General features: G+C 39.3%; 1 protein-coding gene across 6 annotated transcripts in view; it reads left to right on the top strand.

The window, feature by feature from the left end:
* The window catches only part of PLD5 (phospholipase D family member 5), a 453,172-nt gene that overhangs the window by 255,825 nt on the left and 179,083 nt on the right, over positions 1–18,264 (top strand). For all 6 annotated transcript variants that reach the window (XM_077167818.1, XM_077167821.1, XM_077167819.1 and 3 more), the window contains exon 3: positions 1,584–1,752. In XM_077167818.1, coding sequence (XP_077023933.1) covers positions 1,584–1,752 — 169 coding nt within the window. The remainder of the gene's footprint in view (positions 1–1,583; positions 1,753–18,264) is intronic.

The raw sequence follows: 18,264 nt of genomic DNA, 5'->3' as shown, positions 1-18,264 counted from the left end.
TTCACAGACTCATTTCTAGTCCCACCTCCTCCAATTCCAGATCCCTCCAATCAGAATTTATTTCTTCTTCCTGCCTGTGCTCCAGTAGTACTTCAGATGATACATTATCCATCTAATTAGAATTTCTTATATCCATTTCACTGTTTCTCAGAGTCTGTCGCCTATTTGAATCATTACATGTGGGACAGGCTCTACCACTAGATTACAAATTCCTGAGGGCTAGGAAGATTTGTGGTATTCATTGCTGTATTGTATATAGTGACTTTCTTGTTCTGTGCTTTATAAGGACCCATCAAAAGTTAAATAATATTGCAGGTGATGGGAGGTGGTTAGATTCCCAAATTGGAGATGTCTACGTGTCCTATACCTAGACCCCATTCTGGTTATGATATTCTAGGTTCATCAAATAAGCAAGAACAATTTACTAGCAGTATTTTTGTTTTTGTTTCTAAAACTGACTAACTGGGAGTCTCATTAAGAACAACAGTTAACAGTTTTATTGAGAAGTGCTGGATTCCATGTTGTAAACAGAAATCAGTTTGTATGAGTAAGCATGTATTGAGCCCTCATTATGCACTGGGGATGCAACTGCAGTTAAACCAGACCCCGGCTTGGGAAGCACTCACAGATATTATCAAAGAAGTTTGGGGTTTTCCCATCAGGAATTGCAGAATATACATTTATCAAACTGGGAAAACCTTGTTCGTTCCTTTATTAAAAAGTCATATGGGGCGTGCCACGGTGGCTCAGCAGGCAGAGTTCTTGCCTGCCATGCCGAGACCCGGATTCGATTCCCGGTGCCTGCCCATGCGAAAAATTTAAAAAAAGCTTAAAAAGTCATATGTTACGTAGATAATTCAGAAGTGAAAACAGCACAGCCTTAGCTGTGACAGCAAGGAGAGCCAGACATGGTATGTATTTTGTCAGCATATTAAAGATGTAAAAGTAATTTTTAGGATATTGCTGATTTTATTTGTTTGATTATTACTATTATTTTACAAATTCCTTTTCTAAAACTTTACCAAAGTCCTTCAATAGGCAGGTTTTTATCATTTCTGTTCAGCATCACTTTATACATCAAGCTGAGAAGCACCTCTAAGATGTTAAGCAGTAATAATAGCATTGGTTGAATTCCAGTATATGCCCAACATTTTACTCAAAACTGGAGCTATGCAAAACTTAATTTATGGTCCCAAGAAGCTCACAGAAGTAGTACCTTATATAAGAATTGTGCTGGTAGAAGGGGAGAAAATAAGAATCTATTACTAGAAAAAAATTGTTTTGTGGGAAGCTCTGAATTTTTGTTTCAAGGCTGATTTGAAATCAGACATTATGAATTTATACCATGATTTCCTGAAATATGAGTGCTAACTATGGAAAAACAGAGCCTAAACTCTCAGAACACAGTAGATTAGCTTAAAAAAAAAATGAGGTCTTTGGTGGAAAAATGTAAACTGGGAGGAAAGTATACATTCAGAAAGAGTGCAGAATATTTTTCAGATGTCTCTGTGTGCCTGTATAAGGAATGGTGGCTTCAAATTTGACTAGATTTTGTTTGTTTGTTTTTCAAAATCTTTTCTAAGAATTGCCCTGGTGGAAAATATTCCTGAAGGCCTTAACTATTCAGAAAATGCACCATTTCACTTATCACTTTTCCAAGGCTGGATGAATTTACTCAACATGGCCAGAAAGTCTGTTGACATAGTGTCTTCCCATTGGGATCTCAACCACAGCCATCCATCAGCATGTCAGGTAAGCTGCATCCTATATGTATGTGATGAGTTTTCGGATGAGCATTTTACACGCCTTAGTATTCTTGCCTTCCACTCCTCAAACTCGTAATTTTTTACCGTCACCCCACAGTACATGTACATCATTATAGTTATATATATATATATGTGCCTTTGTTGTTTCATGTGCCATTCAGCTCCTATTAGAACTACAGGTGTTCGTGGACAAAATCATGTTTCATCTTTGCAGTAGACTCTCTGTATATCATTGCTGGGTTGCACCACTTCAGGGGGCGCCATTAGTCTCTGTCAGTGGCATGCTTTGTGCTTTGTACTTTGCGGAGTTGTACTTTGCACAACCTGCATGGTAACTGTTCTAATTCTGTAACTGCTTGCTGAGACATTTATTTGGTTACTTGGTGCTATTATTTGCCATTAAACCCCAGAGCCAACTTTCTTCATAGTGGAGTCAAACTTCCCGGCATAGTTATATATTGTCAACTCTGTCATATTTGGGGGAATAGGAAAAAATTACAAACAACCTTTGAAAACTAAATAAATGATCTAAATGATTTCTGAATGAAATGTTCTGAACAAAAGAAAATGATCCTGGTAAAATTCATGTGTTTTTCTTTATATCAGTACCACCAAGGTAGCTTACCCTTGGGCTATCCGGGCTATTATGCTATCTAAGCATACGACCATTGGCCTCTACTTAAATGTCCTATATGGGTCAATGACAAATCAATTTTGTCTCTTTGTATTGAAAATATGTTGTCATTAAGCCTATAAACTTTGCCTCTTTGGCACTTGGAAATCTATTATTCATTTATACTATTGTAAAATCAAAAGATACTCTGAAGATGGATAAAAACAAACAAACGCAAAGGTCATACTAAAGAAAACTGGAATAGATAAATTCATTGGTTTGTGCACTCTCCACTTCTACTGTTTAAGCAGGGGTTTCAGGTATCTATTGCTCTATAATAGATCATCCCCAAATTTATTAATTTAAAAAATAACATCCATTTATTTATTCATGATTCTGTGCAGGGTTTGACAGAGATGGGTTGGCTGTATACCACACAGAGTTGGCTGGGTGACTTGGCTAGGGCTAGATAATCAAGATAGCTTTCCTCACACATCTGGTGTCCCAGCTGTGGCTGGAGCAGTTGGGGTCTGGCTGGATGTCTCTGTCTGCATGTAGTCTCTCATCATTCCATAGACCAGTTTAAGCTCTTTGCATGGTGGGTGGATCTGAAGAGGGCAAAAACAGAAGCCATGAGTACTCTGAAACTTGAACTCTGCAATCTCAGAATGTTGCTTCCACCTTATTCTATTGGTCAAAGCAAGGCACAACTCCAAGATGGAAGGATTAGCATCCATATACAAGAATGAGAAGAACTGTTGGCAGTTCTTTGGAAAGGAAACACCCTTTGGCCTTACCAATCCATATTTCTTCGACATGCAAACAGCACTCACCTCATCCCCCAAAACTTTCATCTCATTACAGCAAAAGGTCAAAGTCCATGATTTCTTCAGCTGTATCAGATCTGGATTTGGATGAGTCTCCTCATATGGGACTTCCCTTGATTTGGAAATCTGTGAACTAATAAGAGAAGTTAAATGCCCCCCTCCTGCTCCCAAATACATTCCCAAAATACATGGATGAGACAAGGATAGAATAACTGCCATAGTCAGTTCTGCTTAAAAAAAAGGGGAAAGTGGAGAGCAAATATGAGTCAGCAGTCCATAGCAATTCTGAAGTCCAGCCATGCATATGCCATCACTTTCCCTAATTCTAGGAAAAAGAAATGTTGCTAAACAGTATCTAGTTTTTGCTCCCTGGGTGTGGTTTCTTAATTCATTGTTCTTGAAGCTCTTGGCTCTTGATCCTCTATGTTTTTCCTCCTTTTTCCTAAGAAATGGCCTGTGTTTGCTTTCTGACTTTCTTAACTTGCTTCCTACTGGTAGAAATGAGGCCCAAGAGAACTGTTTTCATTTTAAATCATATTTTGTCCCTTTTTAGTCCAAATGGTGCAACTCCTTAAAAACTTTGTAGACATCCTCTGTATCAAATTATAATCCACTCTGTTAGTAAAAAGCCACACTTATAAGTATTTTACAGAAAGGCCCTTCTCTACTTTGGACCATTACCCAAGCTATTAAAGGACATTATCCTTAAAATTCCTAAGAGTCCTTTTATCCAGTTGAGAGTGCCTACGAGGCTGTCTTCAATCTTTCAGAGGTCTTAACAAGTGGTTTTAGAGTCACACTCTTGATGTGATCTTTACCCTGAGGCCATTCCTCATTTTGAGAATGTTTTGCTGAGTGGGGAGACTGTTCTAGACTATTTTCTCTAAATTCTGCATGACAACTAAACAGTTCTTTCTTTAGTTTGTCTGTTTTTCATAATACTGTTGATATACTCCTGAAAAATCTCCTCAGCCAGATCCACAGGTTCATTAGTTATATTTGCTATTGCTAATTGCAATAGTGCTGTCAAACATTCTGCAATTTCATAATATGGATCACCCATTCTCAGGGCTCCGAATGCAACCTCTTTCTTCACTGCTCTTCCAGCCATTATCAACAGGAGGCCTTTCCAGTTTCACCCAGTCTCAAAGCCAGTGCCACATGTTTTAGGTTTTTGCTACAACAGCATCCCACTTCCAGGAACCAGTTTCTATCTCAGTTATCTATTACTATTATTTGCTGTGATTCTGTGGGTTGCCCATACAGTTCTTTGGTGCATACAGGTGGATCACTCATGCATTTAGCTGGGAGATTGGCTGGGGCTAGACTGTCTGAAAGTTGGTCTGGGCTCCTCACCTGTTCTCTGATCACTGAATAGTCTAACACAAACTTTTTATATGGCACCTGCATCCCATAAGGGTGAAAGTGAAAGCTGCAAGACCTCTTAGTGAGTAGGGTCCCAGAACATTATGTCCGCCACAATCTGTGGTTGAAAGCAAGTCACAAGTCCAGCTGAGATACAAGGGGAGGGGCAATAGACCCCAGGAGTCTGGCATGTTTAGGAATGTTTAGGAATGTTTAGGAATGGGAGGAACTGTTGGCAGCCAACTTTGGAAGAATCTACTATAGCAGGCATAGTCTGATGGTGTGAGCAAGAGATAGTTTAAGTTGTCTTTCCTAGTCCTAGTTCTTTTCTAGTCCATGTATTTCCAATGCCAGCACTTGACCACTGAATTGAACAGGAACTGCAAGTTCCTCCAAAACATCCAGGCTGCTTGAGCATGGGCTGTCAAGAGCTCCCTTCCACATCGTGTGCACCACTGAAGAGTCTGGTGTTCTGATCATGCAGTAGAAAGATTTGCATTTATACTTAAACTTGGTGACCCGAGGCCACCAAAGAGGCATCGTGTTCTAATCTGATACACTATCCCTCAGGTATGGCTGGATTTTTATCTTCAACTGCAAACTAATCTTTCCTAAGTGGCTTTGTTTTTACCTTAGGTTACTGTTTCTCTCTGAAACTGCCCTAAATACTGGCTGGCTTCCTGGCTTCCTATAATCAGTCTAGGTTTGGGGGTGATTGGGTTTGGAGGTCCTCAGGAGCCTGGCCTCTGCAACATATCCCAGGGGTGTCCAATGTGTCCATTTTCAGGATTCCAGAGGATCCTTGGAGCTGAGGCAGTAGAGGGGGCACCTCATAGTTCTGATCAGCTCTGGGATTGTTGTGAGTTGGCTCATACTGGAGGAGAAGAGGCACTCAAATGTCTTTATAGGCAAACTGGAATCCCAGATGGGTGATTTAGCCCTCCTTCATTAAGATGGACATGATTCTTCAGAGCAGTCTGAGGACTTCTGCCCTTTCCTTGCTTTTTGCCTTATGTCTCATCCTAGTCCTTCAGGTATATGAGTAAACTGTTGCTACTGTGTGGACCTAGTAGCAGCAGCAACTTTATTACCAGGTAGCTTATAGGCCCTTCCCTAGCCTTACCTGAATCAGAATATACATTTGAACAAGAGCCCTAGGTGATTCATATGCCCAGAAATGTGCAAAGCTTTACCATTCTGACTTCTTGCTTTTAGAGTCCAGCACACCCTCCTAGGTGTTCAGAGCATGTGGTAAAGACTGGTCATTAGGTTATGACACTGCCTTCTGTGTAATGGTTCCTGATGATTCATGATGAGGTAACTCCAGCCTCCTGTGTCTGGCTCACAGGGCAGGGGTGAAACAGATGGGGAAGACAAGGACCAGGTCTGTTTATGTGCCAAGCAAAATGCCTGACACATATTAGGTGCCCAGTAAATACTTATAGAAGGGATTGCATAAGTTGAGAATGATGAATTAAGGTGAATGTTATTAAAGAAGACAGTACTTAGAAGCTTATTTCAAGTCACTCTAGCAACTGGCCTACTGCCAACAAATAGAAATTTTCTATTTGCTGCCACTGACGTCATTGTTAGTGACTCCACACAACAGTCCTTTTAGGAGGAGACCGCAGATTAAACTGATGGCCTTCCGGTGGAGTCATATTGCCCCTGCTCCTTGTCATGTCTCATTTCCCTAATAGCACCAGACTCGCTTACAGTTTAAAACCAGTGGGTTTTATGTGGAGTTTTGAGCAAAGTGAAATTGCCTCTCCTCTGCTTCCTCCCTTTCCACCATGCCTGTGGGGTGAGGGATGGGGGGGATAACTGTGCTGTGATCAGGAGTGGAGAAAGGAAAAGCAAATATTTGCTGCCAAGTTGTTCTCTTTGGGTTCAGGTTTTAAGGGCCCCATATCTTGTTCTCTTCTGGCCACCACGCTTTACCCTTCTTAAAGTTGTTCATAGCTTATTTTCTATTAATGCATTTTTAAAGAAAACATTTTTTATTTGGGAAGTAGATAAAATAATCAACATGCCATTTAGTTCTAACTCAACAGAGCCTCGAGAGTCTTAAACGGAAGCCATAATTGGCACACAGAGATAAACAGGAATTACAACAGAAAAGCAGCCCACTTTCTTTTATAATGCTGTTGTAAGCAAAATACACCAAGGAATGGTGCAGAACAGACCAGTGGCTGACAGGCCCCAGATCAGCAGAAAACAGACACAGACGGCATATAATAGCAGCGTCTTCTCTTGGATGAGTGGGATTTCATACGAGTGAGTGATGGTTGTCATTGACAGGAATAATTGATGCCTATTTTTTTTTCTTCTTTTCCTATTTGCATGGGAAAAGACATGTTCATTTTAAAAGTATATTTCTTTCTGTGACTCCCAGAGGTTTACAATTTTAATAGCAACACCCTCCCCTTCCCACCCCCACCCCCTGAAAAAAATCTTGTCACTCCTTCCTGGCACTGGGTATTGTTTACCTATGTCATTAATCTCTGTGTTTGTTTCCTTTTGTGTTAAAGGAAACTGGACAGTGCCCTTCCTCTGTATCACAGCCAGGGTAAGGACTAATGAGGGAGTAAATCTTGAGTGATTTATTGTAGGCCCTGGCTCATCCTATTGTGGGGATTGGCAAGCCCAAGTTCTTTGGACAGACCTCAAATTGGAACTCTACAGAGGTGATCTGAATTCCCCAAGAGAAGCTGGCTAGCTGAATGGAAATTTTTCTTTCTGACTGCTGAAATCTTCAGTTCTTCCCTTTAGGTCTCAGTGATTGAATGAGGAGACCCCTCTCTTTGCTGAAGGCAGTCTACTTTGTTGATTGCAGATGTATCAGCCATAGATGTACTCAAATATCTTCATAGGAACAGTCAGGCTACAACTTGCTACAACTTGCTTGACCAAACCACTAGATACCTTAACCTGGCCAAGGTGATACTTGAAACTAACCTTCACTGCCTACCCCCTGTCAACTTGACACCCATGCATTTCCCCTTAAACCATACTTAATCTCTAAATAAATGCAATAACATGGTCATATTTTCATCTAACATAGTTCAACTGCCCTGTATACAACCTGGAATGTACTAACCCTTAACCCAGAAGAGGATCCAAGTCCTTGGATAATATTTCACTCTTAAACTTAGCATCCTGTGACTTAAATACTATGGCATTAAGTTAATACAATTTATGTTATGTGATAAGGGGATTAGAGAGGGAAGAAAGTGTTTATATGCAAATGTGTATGTGTATATATGTATATATATATATATATATTTCCATAGCAAAATAAGGGAGAAATAATTCATAAACATTATATGTGTAAAGGGGATTTATTTCTTTATGTCTGGATAATGAGTTTAGGCCTGGAAGTATTGACATGTCTAGGAAAATTTGATTGCTAATTTATGGGATGAAATGATGGGAATTTATGAAAGCATACTGTTCAGGGAAAGCCAAGGAATATGACTGATGAACACATTTGGAGTGCTGCCTAATTCTTTGGGTATAAAATCCCGGTTCTCTATATGACTTCCCTGTAGGGAGCCAAATAAAATAATTAATGAGCTACACGGCTGCATCTTAAAGAGATGTATTTATCTAAAATCAATTAATTACTGGTCTACAATGAGTCTTGAGTGCCTATTGATGTTATGTCAGAGTTGTTTAATTTTGAAAAACCTATGATTTTTAAAAACAGTATTTGTTCAGTTTAGTGAGTTCAATAATGAAAGCTCAATGCCCCAAGGTTGATTTGGAAAGCACAAGCCAGGATCCTGTAGGGAGCACAGCAAGTGGTAGGCGAACTCTTAGAAAGATGAAAGAAATGAAGCCAGGAGTGTAACTGAGATTTCTTTAAACCTATTTACTAGCTGTGTGACCTTGAACAAGATACTGACCTCTCTGTATCTCAATTTCCTCAGCTTGGCCAGGGTGATAAAAGTACTCACTTGATAAGTTGTTGGGTAGATTAAATCAGTTAACAAATGTAAAGAGTGTAGAACAGTACTTGCCCGTTAAAATGCCTATGTAATGCTTATTATCATTAATGTTACTCTAATTTAAATTTATTATTGTATATATACACTGCAACAGTAGTTTAAGTAGCAGGTGATGAGTTCTTACTACAGGCCTTCAATATTCAGAAACAGGGGTGGCTGTTGTATAAAATTTAGTGTAATTTCTACAAATGTGAGAATCTGAGAAGATAAGAAAGATTATGCAAATTAACATTGTCGACTTTTTCTTTTGGTTTATTAATTATAAACCTTTACACACACAAACACACATATACCCACACGCTCTGGGTCTTGCTCTCATGCATCTGCTCAGGTAACTCTTGGTTAATTAACATCACCCACCCAACAGGTGTCTGTTCTGTTCCTGGTGAAGCAGAGGAGGGCTGCAGCTTCGGTAAAGATGTGGAAAGACTGACTTTCCCCTCAGAATCCCAAAAAAGCTCAGTTCTCAAGATTTCTGCCACTTAAGAATACTTTTCTGACCTCTCCATTTTTCCTGAAATTCAGTCAATATTAGCCGAACTTGTTATCTTGTTATCTTGTAAGACTGTGACATGTTTGATCTTAGAACAGTGTCATTTAACAGAAGATAACTTCCAACTTCCACTGGATTTGTGAAGGATTCATTTACAAGCAAACAAAAAAAAAAAACAAAAAATACGCCCCCCCAACCTACATATATGTAGTTTTTCGGTGGATTTGATGACTCATTATGACCAGGCAATGTTTGATGATCTCACTTTAGTCTTGGTGGGTGTTTTGGTTTGCTAAAGCTGACGAATGCAAAGTTCCAGAAATGGGCTTTTATAACGGGGATTTATTAACTTACAAGTTTACAGTTCTGAGGCTGTGGAAAAGTGTCCACATTTAGGCATTAGCAGGATACCTTCTCCCCGAAGACCGGCTAGCAGTGGTCATCACTCCTCCGTCACAGGGCCAGTACCTGGCGATGTCTGCTGGTCTCTTCCTTCTCTTCTGCTTTACTTGCTTCCAGCTTGTGGCTTCAGTGGCTTCCTCTCTGAGCTTCTGTGTGTCTCTCTTTTAGCTTCTGTCTCTCTTAGCTTCACTGACTTTTCTTTTAGCCTCTCTATGTGCTTCTCTGAATTTTCTCACTTAGTTTCTCTGGGGCTTTTTTCTGTGTCTCTGTCTTTTTATCTTCTTATATAGGACTCCAGTAAAAGGATTAAGATCCACCTGGAGCACACCTTCACTGAAATAACCTAATCAAAGAGTCCCACCCACAACAGGTCTATACCCACAGGAATGGATTAAAGGAACCTAATCTTTTCTGGGGTACATACAGCTTCAAACCATCACAGTGGGATACAGCCCACCACTGAGTGCTCAGCCCTTTGGTTCAGGCAGCTATATCCACGCATAACCTAGGTCCGGGACCTCTCTTAGAGCCCACTCATTCCTTCCTTGTAATATTCTTCCTAACTGACATTAACAGTATAGGTTAATCCACAGACAAGCGCCTTTGTTTCACCTAACTTGTAAACCTTTTCCTTGCTGGTTGGTTTCAAAACCCATCTCTGTGAATTATTCGTAAATAATATTGTTACCTTATTCTATTTTAATCACTTTATATCTGGACCCACAATGCTTGTACCTGTCCTCACGAAGTCTGCAGTCTGATGGAGTCAGCTACACCTTGCTCTCAGCACCTCTCAGTTCCGGTCTCCACCACCTGGTTAATTCTCCCTCTCCAGTGGCCCTGCAATCCTGCTCCTCCTTTCCCATCTCTATTATCCTAAGTGGGTCACCATTTCCCCTCCAAGTCTATTGAAAGAGACTCTTCATTCACTTCTCTACTTTGCAACACAGGGGTACTTCTGGAATCCTATTTTTTGATAATAATATAAAATTCTGATAAATATATGAGGCAGTCTTGCAACTTATGATGAAATAGTTAATTCAGTTTTCTTCTCCTAATTTTCCTCACAGTGTTTCCTACTTTTTCATTTTGCCTGAAAGATGAGCATAGCTCGTGGTGAATGAGTCCTTTAAATAATTGAATTCTTCGAATTTGTAGTTGGGGATAGAGGAGAGAAACAGCTGGGGAAGCAGGATATTTCAGGCATTTAATCCTAAGTTTTTGATGTAGATTTGAAGGCTTGTACACATTTCTACGACATCTTAGCGTGCTTCCTTCTGTCTTTTATTTTTTTAATAGAGGAAAATAAAAGATGTATAAAGTAATGAAAACATAATTAGAATCCACACTAACATTTTCTTTGTTTGGCTCAGTCAAGAATCAGTTATATTAAGAAAATTTGTCTTAATTTTCAGTGGTCAAGCCTTGGTTTTATAGAAAAGCAAACTAGTAGCATTATTGGGGAGGCATGTACTATAGTGGAAAGACCACTGGGCTTAGTAGTTGTGGTCACATTGGGAAAAATGGCATAAGTCCACCGATTCTCAATTTCCTCATCTGTGAAATGGGTATAATGTCTATCTCATTACACTGTTTTGTGAGTTTTATTAGATAATGTTTGTAAAATAGCAACTACAGGGCTAATAAAAATTGCTGTTTTCATGTTTAATTTTGTTTTCCTAATGCAGAACATTTACTTTCAAATTTAGTGGACATTTACTCTCCACATAATATTACAGCTGGAATAATTTTCTGCTCTCCATCAGTAGTTTAACTTCTTTTAAAAGAAGTTAAGGTAATTCTACCCAGAATACCAATTCAAGTTGTCCTACCGGGTTTAAGTGAAGAAAGAATAAAGAATAATTTGCATAATGTTTGTGGTTCTTACCCTCCTCCCCAATATGGTAATTTTCAACCATGACTGCCAATCAGAATAAGCTGGGGAACTTTTAAACTATACTAATGCCCAGGCTCGCCACAGACCAATTAAGTGAGAATGCTTGGCGAGGGGCTTTGATGTTTTATAAAAGATTAGTAGGTGATTCCAATGGGCATCCAGTCTTGAGAATCCCTGCTTAACCCATTCTGGTCTAATAAATGTTGCTTGATTTTTATACATTTCAGAACAGGGCCAGGTGATCTCTTCCCCCACCGAGTTTGGCAATCCAATTTTGCCTGCTTCAGTTTAATTCTGTTTATTCCAGCTGCTCCCTCCGTGAGTTTGTATTTGAAGGTGCCCGCCTGCTCCTGGAATCTAGGGGGCCATGTCCAATTTATTCTTGTGGCTTTGCTGCCTAGCATGCAGCCAGGAAGATAAGGATGTTCAGTGATTGCTTGTTGACTTGGAATGGTGGATTACTCCTCAGTCTTCTCAGCCCCAAGCTAGAACATTTGTTATTTCAGTAGAACTCCTGGTGCCTTGTCAGCCTGAGAAATAGTGTAACCTTTGAAAAGAGTGTCCCCTTATTTCAAAGTAGCATCTTTTCTCTGCCCCACAAAATCAGCACTCGGCAAATGCTAATTAATTAGCATTAATTTGACATGTAGAAACATAATGATTTTGAATATGCTTTTGTTGAACAAACATTTATTGAGGTACTGTTCTCTTTGCTGGAGCTATGATATCTGATAAGCAATTTTCCACAGAGCTCAAAGTATAGCAAGGGAGACAAACAAACCAATTATTAGAACATAGAGCAGTAGAGCAGTACCTGCAAGGAACTGTCAGAGTGGGCTTGTGATAGTTTGTCTCTGCACTTGCCTGCTCAGTAGAGCACACTGGCTCTTGTGGATTCTAGACTTGTCCCAGTGCAATTCTTTCTTGGCAAATTCCTGTTACTTCTCCATGCTTCTATTTCCCCATCTGTTTCATAATCCTGATTGTGCTCTTGCTCATTTTCCAATGTATTTCCAGGGGAAATCATTATCCTAATATAAACTCATAAGTACTGTCATTAGCAAGACTTTAACTTCTATGATTCCTTTTAAATCCAATCATATAGGTATGAATAAATCATGAACGCAAATATACTCTTCCCAATTATTTAAATTATGCAATGAAAGTCTTTAAACTTGCCTTATCTTAGTTTTGTTTGCTTGCAAGTTTTTTGTCTTCTTCCTAGACCTTTGTTGCTGCATCCCCCATTTCCCTATATCATTTATTCTTTTAGGTACCTTCTTTTAAATAGAATACATTGAGTTTTCTGATCATTATAATATTAATAGCTGTTTACTATAGAAAAAATTAAAACTAAAGAAAAATGGAAGAAAAATCAAATCATCCATATGCAACAGAAAAAAGGGAAGCAATTTACCCATAGTTTGCATAGATATGCACATATATAAAGAAATGTATATCTTAATTTTGAACTTACCATTACAACAAGCACCTTTCCATGTTATTGGAAACGCTGGTAAACATTTATTTTTTTTTTGGTGGCATAATATACGATGTAATAGATTTGTATAATGATTCCTCCATGATTGGAGATTTAGCTTTTCTTTTTCTTTCCTTTTTTGAGATCAATACAATGCTGTCACAGTAAATATGTTTGTGCAACATATTTTTTATTCTTTTTGCTCATTCCCTCAGGATCAAGTCTCCAGAGTAGAATTAGAGGATTAAGGATCTGAGCTGCTTTCTTAAGATTTTAGGATTTTCTGAGAACATGTAGAACTTTTTTTTTGGGTTACTTCTTGGGATGCTGGAATCTGCCTGCAGCAGAGGGGATGGGTTGAATGAAATCTGCCTCTGCTCTGTGTGGGTCCTTTCTGCCCATTCTGAGCAAGTGAACGTGGAAGAGTTCGAGTGTTCAGCATGTCCAGCTCTTCCTTTCTTGCCCCATTTATGTCCCTGTCCTTTGGAGCAAAGGAATGACAAAGGACCATGCACACCGCAGTTTTCCAGGTGCTGCTAAGTGGCAGTACCAAGATAAAGGGTTGTGCCTGTGTCTTACAGCCAGCATGGAGGTTTGAGCCACACCAAAGCTACTTTCTAGTTACTGTGGGACTCCAGCTGCTGAGGCCCTGTTATAAATGTGCTGTTCCTACTATTAACTCCCTGCTATTTCCTGGCCCATTATTGTCATTATGAACTTATTCATCTCTCTTCATCTGTCCCTGACAAAGATGGCTATATCCATACTCTTGGGATGTATAATTGAGATAACCTTCATTAGGCAAGGCCTTGATGATGAACTGTTCAGAATAATTAAATCCCGTAATGGGATGGAACCTGTTACTAATGAATGGACTGGCAGCCTGTGTTCCTCCACAGCAGAGCTTCTCTCCCGGTATCAGTTACGTCCTCAAGCTCCAACTGAGCCATGATCCCAGTACCTTCATGATGAGAAATGACCACCATCTTCTGGATTGGGATGAGGAACTCCATATTCCCATAGGCACATCCCAGAGTTCCAGGGACTCTGGCCACCATTCCCAATTCCACTGTCTTCCTCAACCCCAAGCTCAATCAGCAAGTTTGCCAATTCTCTCAGAAATACCTGGAATCCTTCCTTTTTTTTTTTTTAATTGCCATTGACATAGCTCTATCTCAAACTACTTTATCTCTCATGAAACTATGCAGCAAATTTCTAAATACTTTTTCAGCTTCCAGACTTGAACTGTACCAAACGTTCTCCAGTTTGTGGTCAGAGTTCTCTTACAATACAAAAATTGGATCATGACTCCTCTGTGAAAAACTCTTTAGAGGCTCTGCATTGCTTTCAGTATGAAGTCCAATGTCTTCAACCTGGTTTACAAGACCCTTCAACATGGGCCCCTACTGAAATGTTCTGTAGAATACAAGTAAATGAATAAGAATCAATCTTATGGTTAATTGAATTAATTGGCTAAATAAGTAAACTAGCCAACTGAGTCAAAAGGGACTTTCTGGGCATGGATTGCTGGATGGGAGAAGCAATGTCAGATACCCTTTCCCCAAATCACTGACTAGAGTAAGTTTTGCAGCTATTAAATTTTTGCCAGTCTGATGAGAATAAACAGAGATCTCTGTATTGGTTTGCTTGGTGCTTCCCTTGTCAATTGGAGAGTCTCAGCATCTCTATATGTCTGTTTGCTGCATAGACTTGCTTTTCTGAGTCATACCTAGTCTCATGCTTTGCCCTTATTTTATTAGCTTTTTCTTATCAGTTTTGTAATACCTTTTATAGAGTACAACTTTGTCTAGCAACTATTTATTCCAAATCTATTTTGTGGTATCATTTGCTATGTGATGCTTTTTTTTTTTTAACTCTATATATCTCATATCTTTTATTGCTTCCACATATCTAGGTGTGTATATTAGTTTTCTGGTTGCTGTAACAAATTACCACACACATAGTGGCTTTTAAAACAACAGAAATTTATGCTTTCATAGTTTGGAGGCCAAGCATCTGAATCCACTTTCATTGGGCCAAAATCAAGGTGATAGCAGGGGCACATTCCCTCCAGAGGTTCTAGGGAAGAACTATTGCTTGTCTCTTCCAGCTTCAGTAGCTGCCAGCATTCCTTGGTTTGCCACTGCATCACTCCACTCATCAAGGCCAGCAAATTCAAATCTCTCTCTGCTCTGCCTTCTTCTCTGTGTCAAATCTTTCTCTGCCTCTCTCTTATAAGGACACTTGTGATTGCATTAAGGGCCTACTTAGATAATTCGGGATAATCTCCCTACCCCAAAAGCCTTAACTGAATTAACTCTGTAAAGATCCTTTTTCCAACTAAGTTTACGGTTACAAATTCCAGGGATTAGTTTCTGGATCTGAAACTAATGACCTCCAAAGGCCATTATTCAGCCCACAAGGTTTTATGTATAGTCACCTAGATTTCCTTGAAAGTATTGAGTACTGATTATGGCTGAGAACTTATTTATTTTTTGCATGGGCAGGCACTGGGCATTGAACCCGCGTCTCCAACATGCAGGCAAGAACTCTGCCTGCTGAGCCATCGTGGCCCACCCGAGAATTTATTTTTATATGTGGTAAAATAAAGGGGTCCTTCCACTTGTGCCAGATTAAACAATTTTATCCCTCTCAAAGCTGAATTAAAATGTCACCTTTGTTATTGAATTCTCATGTGTGCCATTTCTGGATTCTCTATTAGTTTTTTTAATCTATTTATGAATCCCTATGCCTCCACCATATTGATATGATTACTATAACTTTATGATATATCCTTTTTTATAATACTGAAGACATTTACAGTTATAAATTTTTCTCTGATACAAGATATTGCTTCATTTCTTTGTTTTATTATGAGGTGCTTTCCTATTCATAGTTTTCTGGCGTGTACACAGATTCACTTTCCCTATCTCCTTCAGTAGAAGAATAATCTAGGAGTGAATTTTAAATTTCCAAGTAAGTAAGATTTGTTTCAAGGGTTACGTGCTGATAGTCTGTGTCTCATTTTGTTACATTATAAGCAGAAAATGAATCTTGTAGAACATCTCACTTTATATTTCTTCAGGTTTCCTTAATGGCAGCTGCAGGACAGATTTTATAAATGATCCACAGCAAACAAAAATTGTTTTGAGGGGGTTTGATATAGAATTGCAAATATATTTAAATATGTGTGTATTATCGAGTCTGTTTTTTAGTATTATTTAATCTCATATATTCATTTATTTTCTGTGAGATCTGCCGTTTTCAGACATATTTTGAAATATCATATTATGGTAACATTTCCATTGCATTTCTATTAATTTTTGCTTTATATACTTAGTTGCTTTGCTGTTTGGTGCCTACAGACAGCTCCATAAATTGTGCCATTATCTAATAATGGCCTTCTTTTCCCCATCATACCTTTAAGCCCTTCCTCAGCTCTATTCTAGTTTTTACTGGGATTGTTTACCCTGTTGGATGTAGAACATTGTTTCTTAGCCTTTTTTCATTATCACCTTCCTAAGGTTTGATATCACAGATATACTGCATATGTACTGTATATATATATCTGCACTTTATACACGAAATGAGTAAGATGTATTTCACCTCTCTGAAACCAATTTTCATCTCCGGGGCATGATATCACTCCATTGAGAATATAAGTAATAGATTCTTGGTGGATCGTTCCTTATATGTATCTTTTATTTCAAGTTTCCTTATTCAGTTAAGTATGTCACACATACGATGTATTGCATAGCTTAGTCATCATCACTTGTCTCTTCTTTGCTTCACCTTCCTTGATCGTGTTGTGTGTTATTCATTGTTTGGTTAAAGTCCTTTCTTAAATATTTTCGTCATATGGGTTATGTAAGTAACATAAATCTGTATGTAGCTGCAAATATCTCTTCCTTTCACTCTGGCAGGTAAATAATACCTTGACTAGGTAAAGGATCCTTGGGCTTAGACCTTGTGGTGACTGGGTTCTGGTGTCAACTTGGCCAGGTGACAGTGCCTAGTTCTCTATTGCTGTGGACTTGAATCACTGGCATGTGAAGCTCATCTAAAGCCGATTATATCTGCAGTCAGCTAAGGGGAGTACCTTCCACAATGAGTGATATTTAATTTAATTAGCTGGGAGGCTTAAAAGAGAGGTCAGAAGAAAGCTGAACGCAACACAGCCCAAGCAGCTGAGCACACACAGCCTGGCCCAGATGTTTGGAGATGCAGAAAGGAATTGCCCAAGGGAAAGCTGTTGGAACCCAGAAGCCAGGAGTGAAGGCAAGCAGACATCTTCCTGTAAGAGAACCTCAGCCGAAAGTTAGCTGCCTTTCCTCTGAAGAGCTTTAAGTTTTTAACTAAGTCAATCCCCTTTTATTAAAAGTCAGTCTATCTTCAGTGGGTTGCATTCTGGCAGCTTTGGCAGACTAAAACAGACCTTTACCCTCCATAGTCTCTAGACATCTTGTTCTGGCTTTGTGTTGCAGATGAGAGGTTCCATGCCAGTGTGGCTATTTTCTTCGATGAGTAACTTTTTAAAATTTCTGTTAGAAAGTGGTAAGAATTTCTCTTTGTCTATGGTACTCAGAAATTTTACAGAATGTACCTAGGTGTAGCGTTCCCCATCAAATTTGCCTCCATCTTTAACTGCCTTTTCAAGTTTGTAGATTCAGATCTTTACTCATCTTGGACAGTTTTTCTCCTATTACTTGTGAATTTATTTCTTTTTGCTCCTTTTTCTCTTCCAACATACCTGTTAGCCACTTGTTGCATTTCCTGATTTATCTCTCAGCCTTTCCTCATCTCACCCCTTGTACTTTCCTGTGCATGTGTTCGTATTGTGTGTGCTTGCGTGAGCATATTTATAGATGCTTTGATGTATTTCTTCTATTCCGTCTTCAGACCGCCAATTTGGACCCCAACAGTGGCCATACTTTTAATTACTTCTCTAAGTTTTTTAGTTTAAAAATCACAGAGAAATAGCCCCAGCCAGTCTTTTAGAGCCATCCTTGAGTGTCCTTGATGCTCATATTGTGCTTTAGCTCCAGTTCCCTTGTGTTCTCCACAGCTTCCATCCTCAGGTACTCATTATGTCCAAGCTTCTTCTCTCTTCTTGCTGGATCCCTTTAAATGTTGACGTTATTGGATTGTTGGTACCCAGGTCTTCTTATTGGAGAATAACACATGACTTCTTCCTTTCATGTGAAGGAAGAAGGTGAAGCTCTCTTTACCCCCATGGGCTGGAGGTATAGTCTTAGACAGTTTACTAGACCCCACTTGGGCAACTGGAGAATACCTCCCCCACTTCAGTACCAACGGAGGTGACCTCTTACACAGCTTCTTGGGGAGCAGGGAGTATTGAGCAACTCATCAAGGGCTGATAATGCTTCTGAAGGCAACTGGACTCCCTCATA

Source organism: Tamandua tetradactyla, chromosome 7 (assembly GCF_023851605.1).
Source record: "Tamandua tetradactyla isolate mTamTet1 chromosome 7, mTamTet1.pri, whole genome shotgun sequence".
In the NCBI taxonomy this organism is placed as follows: Eukaryota; Metazoa; Chordata; class Mammalia; order Pilosa; family Myrmecophagidae; genus Tamandua; species Tamandua tetradactyla.
Note: the sequence above shows the minus strand (reverse complement) of the source record. Positions and strands in the feature narration are given on the sequence as shown.